General features: G+C 40.7%; 1 protein-coding gene across 2 annotated transcripts; it reads right to left on the reverse strand.

Moving 5' to 3' along the window:
• Positions 1-5357: 5357 nt before the first annotated feature.
• LOC108410460 (urokinase plasminogen activator surface receptor-like) lies at positions 5358-7676 on the reverse strand. 2 transcript variants are annotated; one of them, XM_017681545.2, is made up of 5 exons: positions 7081-7676; positions 6668-6778; positions 6448-6591; positions 6221-6331; positions 5358-6074 (listed from the first exon to the last, which is right to left on the reverse strand). In XM_017681545.2, the coding sequence occupies exons 1-5, from the start codon at positions 7127-7129 to the stop codon at positions 5995-5997; spliced, it is 495 nt and encodes a 164-aa protein (XP_017537034.2). In that variant the 5' UTR covers positions 7130-7676; the 3' UTR covers positions 5358-5994. The 2 variants fall into 2 exon arrangements, with proteins under 2 accessions (XP_017537034.2, XP_017537032.2); XM_017681543.2 differs by having other exon boundaries at positions 6668-7676.
• Between the last annotated feature and the right edge of the window lie 1930 nt (positions 7677-9606).

Below are 9606 nucleotides of genomic sequence, written 5' to 3' on the forward strand. Positions count from 1 at the left end.
TTTTTTAAAAAAATATATGTCCATTTTGAATTTGATGCCAGCAATAAGTTGGGATGGGGGCATGTTTACCACTATGTTTTGTTTTGGAACTGAGGAGGACCATTTGCTGTAGTTTTTAAATTAAATGCTTTCCTATTTCGTTTGATATAGGATTTCAGCTTCTCAAGAGTTAGGGGTCTCCTTTGTCATATTTTTCATTTCAAATGTTATCCATGTGTGACAGACTGCAGGCAGGCCAATTTAGCACCTGGACTCTTTTAATACAGAGCCATGCTTTTGCAATATGTGCAGTGTTGATACTGTGGTTTGACATTCTCTTACAGAAATAATCAAGGCCTTCTCTGAAAAAGACGTTGTCTGGATGGCAGAGTATGTGGCCAAAACCTGTATATATCATTCAGCATTAATGCTGCCTTCACAGATGTACATGTCACCCATGCCATGTGAACTAATGCACCCCTATACCATCATGAATACTGACTTTTGAACTGTGAACTGAAAACAAGCTGAGTGATCTTTAGCCCGTGTCCATGATTTACAAAAAGAATTTCAAATTTTGATTAATTGGACACAGAACGCTTTTATACTTTCCCTCGGTCCATTTTAAATGAGCTCAGGCCCAGAGAAGGTGGCAGCATTTCTTGATCCTGTTTATATATGGTTTCTTCTTTGCATTTTAGAGTTATAACTTGCATTTGGGGATGCAGCACCAAATTGTTTTTACAGACAGTGGTTTTCCGAAACCCATACCGTGATTTCCAGTACAGAATCATGTCTGTTTTTAATGCAGTGCTGACTGATGTCTCAAAGATCACGGCTAGCAAATACTGGTTTTCTGCCTTGTCCCTTGCATACAGAGATTTCTACAGATTCTTTGACAGGGTCTTGTCTGTTCACTGTCCAATTTGGGATAGTGGCCTTTCAATCAGAACAAATTAAGCACCCATGCTCTCTCTCCCTGGCTGAAACTCCCACATGGCACTGAGGACTGTCCCAGTGGGTCTTTTTTCCCCATGTCCCATTTCTTGCAGGACCAATCTAGGTCAGCCTGGTTTCTCACTCAGCAGCACTAGGCTGCCAGCCATCTTAGTGTTTTGGTGATGCTGAAGTGGCTAGCTCCCACTGTCCCAAGGACAAGATGGAGAACCTGCAAACAGCAGAAAGCAAGGAGCACAACTTGGTGAGCTCCAGTGCCTGTAAAGCACCCCTTTTTGCAGCTCCAGCATGTCTCTTCAGCATGTCTTCCAGCCACTTAGTAGCCTCACTGTGTGGAGCCATGGCTTGGTCTGGTCACCCCTGATATTTCAGCCACTCCACTCCTATCCTTCTGGCATGGTTGTGTCAGAGGTGACACACTTACACCCATCTACCCAGCCTGGGTATGTTAACAGCACATCAATGTTGCTGTGATTCTGTCCTGCCTGCTGCACCATATCAACTGAGACCCCATCAACCCAACAGCCTGGGACTCTCTGGTTGCACTGTGGCATTCAAGGCCACTAGCATGTCAAACCCCAGGATGCAAGCTCATCTGCTGCAAATTTCCCTGTGTTTAGATGCCTGCCGACCATGGTCTCTGTGAGCTTTTAGCCCCACCTGCTTACAGACATGGTATGTTCAACCTCACATTTGTTGTCATTACAGTGGATACCACACCAATGTATGAGGCTGGCTGCAGCCTGCATATTCAATCAAAATTGTTTACACCTCTTCCACCCACTGTAAAGCCTCCCTAAGGCAGTTAAACTTTGCAAGCCTGTTTCTGAAGGCTTGCTAGCCTTACTGCCCATAGGAATGCTTTCAAAGCCAAGTTATCACAGACCATTGCCACAAGCTCTCCACAGGTGAGCCCCACCATATGCTCCCTGGTGAGTGGACTCAAATTCTGTCCATGCTGGCATTCTCTCCAAGGGAGTTTCCCACTAATGCGCATGGGCCACACTTGACCACCAAACCATCTCCCTAAGCCAATCATGAGGTTGTGCCAAGTTACCATAAAAGGCAGCAGGGGGGTCTAACAGTACCTACAAGGCTGGTCCTTTTTTGGCCACTTTTATCATGGACACCATTGTAGCATGGACAAGATAGAGTAGAAGCATAGCCTCTCAAAGCTCAGGCCCATAATACAGCTTTATATTGAATTGGTAGCCAGAGTATAAGAGAGGAAATATGGTCTTTAAACCTCTAGTATGGCCATGCTTAGCCACAGAATCTCACCTGGGGTTATTAATCAGGAAACAGACCTGAGTGACAGTAACACACACTCCTAACATCCAGGACCTACCCAGCCTGCTCAACAGTTCCCATAAACTGTAAACAATGCAAAATACATGCATGTTTTTGTTTGTTTGTGTTTTTAAAGCATCATTGGAACCCCAGCATGTTTTGATGCCACAACATTTTAAACAATCTGTTACAAATTGATATGTTTTTTATTAAAGGAAGTGGTTTCTTAGCAATCAATTGAAACATACAAATAAATGAATTTACATTACTCAGTCATTCTCTTACAGGAAGTAATTAAGAAAATGTATCCAAGCAACAAATTGAATTTTTAAGGCCTTGGGCTATCTTACTTAGAAGGAGGACTTTTTCAACGGGTTGAAAGTAAGGGTGAAATATGTTAAAACTGTAATATGCATCTATATATAATGTATAATTAATGATGAGGAACCCGTTTTTTGGTGGTTTCGGTGTTTTTTACCTTTTTTTTTTTAAATTCTGAAAAATCTTGTCTCCATTTTGTCTTGGTTTCACCACCCCTGCTATTTTTTTGTATTGATATAAATAGTTAGAGTCTGACATTTAAAACAAACGTTTTGGAGTTTTATTGACATAAATAAACATACATTTAAAAGTAGACTTGCACAGAACCCTTATTATGATCGGTGTTTCTGTGGAGCACCCGTGAGGTTGCGAGTGCTGGTAAAGGAGAGCAGTTAATCCTGTGTTCTCAGCGGATTGGCTTGATAATTCTGTTCATATTTTAATTGTGACTTGTTGTATCTCCTGATGTATAAACAGTGAATCAGACTCATGGCAGGCTTTTGATTCAGATTCAAGGTTTTATTCAGGCTACAGCACTAATGTAGAGACAAAGTTATCTGAATCGTTAACTAATCTGAGCTAAGTAGGTCTGGTCTTCTTGTACAGTTTCCGTTTTACTTTGTGGCTTCAGAATTATAAGCACATTAGTGCTTTATTATACCTAAAGATGCTGCTTATGTTCTCTTATGAGTGCTCGCTAGCTATCTAGTTAATTTAGCTAACATGAGCTAAGCTAAAAGGCAGTAAACCTTTGTGTCTAAGATATGAAACAGAAAGATTTGTAACTAATGTCCTGGAAGAACATACTCTGATGAGTCTCAGTTCTCAGATTTTCACCTTCAGTAGTAAAGATTCATTTTCTGAACTCTTCATTTACATATATATCTGCTGTTGTTTCCTGGTGTGGTTTCACTGTTATTACTGTTCCTAAGCAAATGCAGGTTAGACACAAGTTTATTTAAATGTGAACCTTATCATTGCAGTAATAACATGCATCCCTGCAACCTGCTCAGACGGACACATAATCTAATCAATATTTGAATGTGGTGCAGAAAATACAAACTCAATTACAAGAAAGGTGGGGCAGTATGTGAACCGTTACAAAAAGCTGTGATTAGTACAGTCTATTTGAACCCGTATTAAATTGAAATCAGTACGAAAACATTTGTGTTTGATGAGTATTTGATGTTTTGCCTTATAGACTTCATTGTTTTCTGTAAATATATGCTCACTTCAAATTTGACACCAGCAACCAATTTCAAATAGGTTGAGAGCATGTTTACCACTGTGTTACATTGTCTTGTATGGGACCTGACGACTGATCCAGTTTTGAAAGCGGATTGTTTTTCCTATTCTTCTGTTATGTAAGTCATCCCAAAGGGGGGCTGTGTTGAGCCCTAAAAAAGCCCCTTCACACAAGTGCAAGCCTCTCACTAATACCTCCTAATATCATGACAAACCACAGCTTTTGAACTTCATGCTGGTAATCTGGATGGTTCTTTTCTATTGTGGCCTGGAGAACACAGCAGCTATTATTTCCTGAACAGTCTGAAAGGAGGACTCTTCAGACCACTGTATACAATTCCACTGTACATCAGTCCATTTCTGATGAGCTCAAGCCCAGAGAAGTAGGCAGTGTTTCTGGACGCTGTTGACATAATGCTTCTGGTGTGCACAGTATACCAGGGTTGTTGTTTTTTTTAACTATTCCTGAGCCAATATGGTGATATCTATCAAGAAGCATGCTCATTTGCAATGCAGAGCCATCTGATGAGGTCAAATCTCATGGGCATTCAGTTGTGATTTTCAGGATTGTCCTTCACACCGAGATTTCTCTGGATTCCCTGAATTTTTTATGTTATTATGCACTGCAGAGAGTTAAACACCCTAAATCCTTTCGATACCTGGCTTACAAGGAAAGATGGGAGCAGCAGCCTGCATGAATAATTGTAATGTTTATTGAATTCTAGCAGCTTTTGCAGAGTAAAGATAAAAGCATGGGTGTGCAGGATGCACATGACTTGAGAAATTCTGGTGTGAAACAAAATTGAGACAAGCCAGAGAAGCTTTTGCATGCTTACGTGCACTCACCGTAGTTTTATCTACATACTATTTATATAGTTCTTTTTTAAGTGATGGAGTGGACACCACTTGAGCCACAAGACTTCCTCATAACCCCACATCCTAAGTCTGAGATAAAAAAAACGAATTTGGCTCCTCAAAGTCTGAGATAAACGCTGTAAATAGGATTAAGCAGTTTTATGGCCCTAAGACGACCATTCTCGCACCAGACCCTGACCCTGGTGCGAGGAAACCCAAGGAAACTGGATACATCAAGAATGAGATTGTTGCAAGAATCTCTCACAAGGTCAGCCATTTATGGATTTTGTTGATATTTCAAACATGGAACCATAGCACCACCCAGTGCTGAGAATGAGACACACCACACCGTCACGAATTGTACCCAAAACACCAAATTAAACAGCCCTGCTCCCCATTCACACCTGGAACCTTGGAACGGTAATGAGTCACATGACATCAGGGAGGGACAACAACACAATACAGTGAATCTGCACTGCTGCACAAGCTGTACACTGACTAAATTCTATCCAAGTTGTATGTCATTTCTATGGTGTTGTCCCATGAAAATATATAATAGAATATTTGCAAAAATGTGAGGGGTGTACTCACTATTGTGAGCTACTGTACATGTACATACTGTCCTTATGTTTTAATGCATAATTACTGTTTATTTGTCAAATTAAGCACATTGAGAAAAAATAAAACATAATATGTGGTCTGTGTAAAAGTTAGGGTACATTTTATGTTTTATTACTATTGTTATTATCATTTCTATTTGAATGTTAAGCTCAGCAAAACCAACCACAACACCAAAGAGCGAAACACACACACAAAAAAAATTAAATAAAATGTAATATAGTAAAAATAAAATAAAATAAAACTGGGACATTTGAATGGATGAACATCTTATAACATCAGTCTTCATCCTGAGGTTTAGGAGAGGGCAGAGAGTCAGCTAGTGTTATTAATGTTTGCCATATTTTATAAATTGGGCTATATATTCCCTCAATATATACCTATGTTTTTTTTTTACCTACGTGTAAAAAGGAGAAATACTGAATTACTGTCACTAATGATGAATGAGATCAGCCAAGCTGTGCAGGAAGGAGAGTTAGAAGATTTCCGGTGGAATAAGAGGTTTCTTAACTTAACATCTTTAACATTTATAAGAGCATAGTTCCTGCAGACTTGTATAGCAAGTTTCGAATGACAGAACAATAATTGAATTAAGAAGGTGATTAAACAGCAGAGAGTTCCAAGAAAGAGGATGAAGATCAGCATGATGAGGAGATTCAGTTTAACCCCCTCAGCACTGGTACACAGATTCCCCTCACAGCAGCTCACGCTGCCAGTGACTCCAGCTGTCTACATGCTCCATGCGTCTGCAGTACAGAGACTTCTGCTCACACATCCTTTCATAGATGTTTGAACACCATCAGCAATAGCTGTGAATGTAGATGTAGGTGAGAGAAAGGCGAGTTAACTAGATCAATACATTTAGACAGATAAAACACAAATTCACATTAAAAGTGCTGTAATTTGTCATTCATGTTAATGATTCGATTTTTTTCCCCTCATTTTTATTTTTCACCTGTGGTGCTGATGCAGCGATCTTCATCTCCCTTACAGCTCATGGTTTCTAAGCAGCCATTCTCAGCACAGGCGTAACATTTCATCCCATTTGCAGACTGTTGTGGCAAAGCTTAGCAGGTGAAGAAGAGAAAAGAAGAGGTTTAACATGATAGTTTCCGTTGTTCTGCAATTGGGGGAACTTTATGGCAACTCTCCTTACTAGTATTCAAAAGGGCTTGGTTTTACCTGGCACGTTCTGGCTGTAGCAGACAGCAGTGCTGCAGTGAATTGAATTGATGGTCACATTCACAACTCCCAGGTTTAGGCTCCCAGCGACACACTGCCCTGCAGCTGCACAAGCCTTCCATTTTCTCGTATATTCTAGACCGCCTAGTGAACGCGGCACAGGATTAAGTGGAGAAAGTTCTGACTGCATCTCAGGATTTTGTACTAAGGTCATTCTTACCAGCATTCATGATGGCGGTCATGCTGGCACACAGATCTGGACAGTCCGTTTGGGTGTCTGTGCATGTTCCAGACAGCCCTGGTTTACACTGATACCATTTCAGTGCTAGTGCTAGCATGATCAGGGATAAAAACCAACAGTTCAGAAGGGACGAGTAACATTCATTGATCTCCTCAAACATTCCCCTTCAAAACAAAAGATATATAAAATAAATAAATAAATAAAAACAATAATAATAATAATAATATTATACTAAAAATGTCTAATCTAAAAAAACTCTAACAACACTGCCACAGCGCCTTGGTTAAATTATACTCGTCTAGAGAAGCCAAACTGATTGAACACTTCATTAACTACGAGAAATTCACTACATATAAAACTTTCCATAATGTTCTGTGAATCATGTTTCTTACCTTTTGAGGAGAGCACACAGATGAGTGCCAGTGTTATTTTCAGCCTCATCGTTGGTACATTTGATAGGCTCAAAGTGTAATGAAAGCAGAGGTGGGTTAGATCCGAATCAGATCTAAGTTTTCGAAAGACTTTTCAGAACCTCCCAAAAACTGTTACCATGGGTCACGGTTTCCCGAGGTGTTCAGTGCCTGATGAAGTCATGCTTTCATTCAAATCACATTCATTTTACTTCATTACCTGATGACTTGAAATGAAATTTAAGCTCATAGTTCTTGTTCTATTTGAAAGCGGTGGCCAGAAAAACATGACGAAAGGGTGTGTAACCAAGTCTGAGTGTGAGAAAAAAGGAATGAAGTGCTGTGACACTGATCTGTGTAACGGTGCTGAGGGGGTCAAGCTGAGTCTCCTCATCGTGATGGTTCCTCTGATCTCCACCCTCTTCATCTAAACTCTGAACTCTCTGCTCAGCTGCACGGTGTAGTGATGTGTGTGTGCTCTAGGGAAGTTACTGTAAAAGCGTTTTCTATAACCTGTCAATAAACAGTCAAAAATAGAGTTTAGTTTTATTCTGAATGTGTCTCTCTCTGTCTCTTTCTCTCTCTCTCTCTCTCTCTCTCTGTCTCTGTCTCTCTCTCTGTCTCTCTCTCTCTCTCTCTCTCTATCTATCTCTCTCTCTCTCTCTCTCTCTCTATCTATCTCTCTCTCTCTCTGTCTGTCTGTCTTTCTGTCTCTCTCTCCACACCTCACACAACCTCCACACTATAAACAGACACCACACAACCTCCACACTATAACAGACACCACATAACAGGAGGGCATTATGTGTGGAGGCAGGAGGGTGGCGTCTCTGCTATTTGCAGATAATGTTGTTCTTTTAGCTGAATCACATGGATGCCTCCAGCGCTCACTGGAGCGGTTTGCATCTCAGTGTGAAGCGGTTGGTATGTGGATCAGCACCGCCAAGTCCATGATCTTAGCCCAGAAAAGGATGGCATGCCTACTCCAGGTAAGGGGAAAGCACTAGCCCCAGGTGGAGGAGTTTAAGTATGTCCGCGTCTTGTTCATGAGTGACGGGAAGCGGGATCGTGAGATCAGCCGCAGGCTGGGGCAGGTGGAAGCAGTAATGCGGTCACTGTGCCAGACTGTAGTGGTGGAGAGGGAGCTGAGCCATAAGGCATCTGTTTACCAGTCAGTCTACATCCCGACCCTCACCTATGGTCATGAGCTGTGGGTAATGACCAAAAGAACGAGATCGTGAATACAAGCGGCGGAAATCTTTCTTTGCGGGGTGGCGGGCTACACTCTATTTGATAGGGTGAGGCGCTCGGCCGTCCAGGAGGAGCTCAGAGTAGAGAAGAGCCAGCTGAGGTGGTTCGAGCTTCTGATCCAGATGCCCCCGGGACACCTCCCAGCCTACCGGGACAAGACCCCAGGGTCATTCTAGGACCCACTGGAGGGATTATATCTCCAAGTTGGCCTGGGAGCGGCTTGGGGTCCCCGGGAATTAGCTGGAGGAAGTTACAGGGGTAGAGTCATCTGGGATTCTCTGTTATATCAACTGCCACCATGACCCTATCTGGACTAGCGGTTAACAATGATGATGATGATGATGATGATGATGATGATGAACCATGGCTATATGTTTCCAAGTTTATATCATTGCTGTCAAAAACCTTGTATCTCTAAAATGGTAACTTTACAGGAAATGGAAAAAAACATACTTTCCTTCTAAGTCAATTTTCCAAGGAATTTTGGGCCATTTCTAACCCTAACCCTACATTTTTTTTTCCGTGTTACTATTGGGAATAGTAACTAAAGGCTGGTAGGAACAAAAATTTTATATCAGAGGCTCAGGCTCTCAAATCCCAGCTGAAGGAAAAAAGAAAACAAAGTTGCCACATCTGTAGTGGAACTTGCTCAAAAATGCAAAACTATTTCTAATTCTTATTACCAGGGGAACATTCCACATTAAATTGCTTTTTTTAATGGTAGAAATGGTGTTCTGTATAGGTGTCAGTTATAACTTACAGTTTAAAGGCTGTGAGCGTAATGTTTACTGTCTGTAGAAGTTTAAATGATCTCTATTAATGTAAGGTGATGATTAGGGAGTTACTCAGATAGTGTTCTATAAACAACTTATTTACCCTTATTGAGTCCTTTTACTAATATACTAACTTGTACTCAAGTAACAGTAAGTGCTCTCACTCAAGATGGGATTTTCAGTACTCTTTCCAACCTTTACAAAAACACTGTAAAAAAAAGGTAAAAAAACAAAAAGTAAATTACATAGTATCATACTCTAAAGTGCATTGGTGTACTGATGTCCTCTTGGTGTTTACACTGTAATTGTATACTAAGCCACTTTATTAGGAATGAGTTTATTACTATTAAGAGTCTTAACAACATGATACTGTATTTCTGATACAGTGATGTCACTTCACAGGTTTACTAATATTTCCACAGTTTAAAACTATTAATATCACCATTTGTAAGGTCTTGAAAATTATGATAAACCTGGCATTGTT

The sequence above is a fragment of the Pygocentrus nattereri genome, chromosome 9, assembly GCF_015220715.1.
Source record: "Pygocentrus nattereri isolate fPygNat1 chromosome 9, fPygNat1.pri, whole genome shotgun sequence".
Lineage (NCBI taxonomy): Eukaryota > Metazoa > Chordata > Actinopteri > Characiformes > Serrasalmidae > Pygocentrus > Pygocentrus nattereri.

Excerpts from the sequence above, each read along its gene's own strand:
- LOC108410460 (XM_017681543.2), bottom strand. The coding sequence starts at position 6,848 with ATGTTTGAGGAGATCAATGAATGTTACTCGTCCCTTCTGAACTGTTGG. Across the intron at positions 6,332-6,447 it reads CTACAGCCAGAACGTGCCAG|CTTTGCCACAACAGTCTGCA; the intron begins GTAAAACCAAGC and ends TCACCTGCTAAG. Across the intron at positions 6,075-6,220 it reads TCGCTGCATCAGCACCACAG|CTATTGCTGATGGTGTTCAA; the intron begins GTGAAAAATAAA and ends CTACATTCACAG.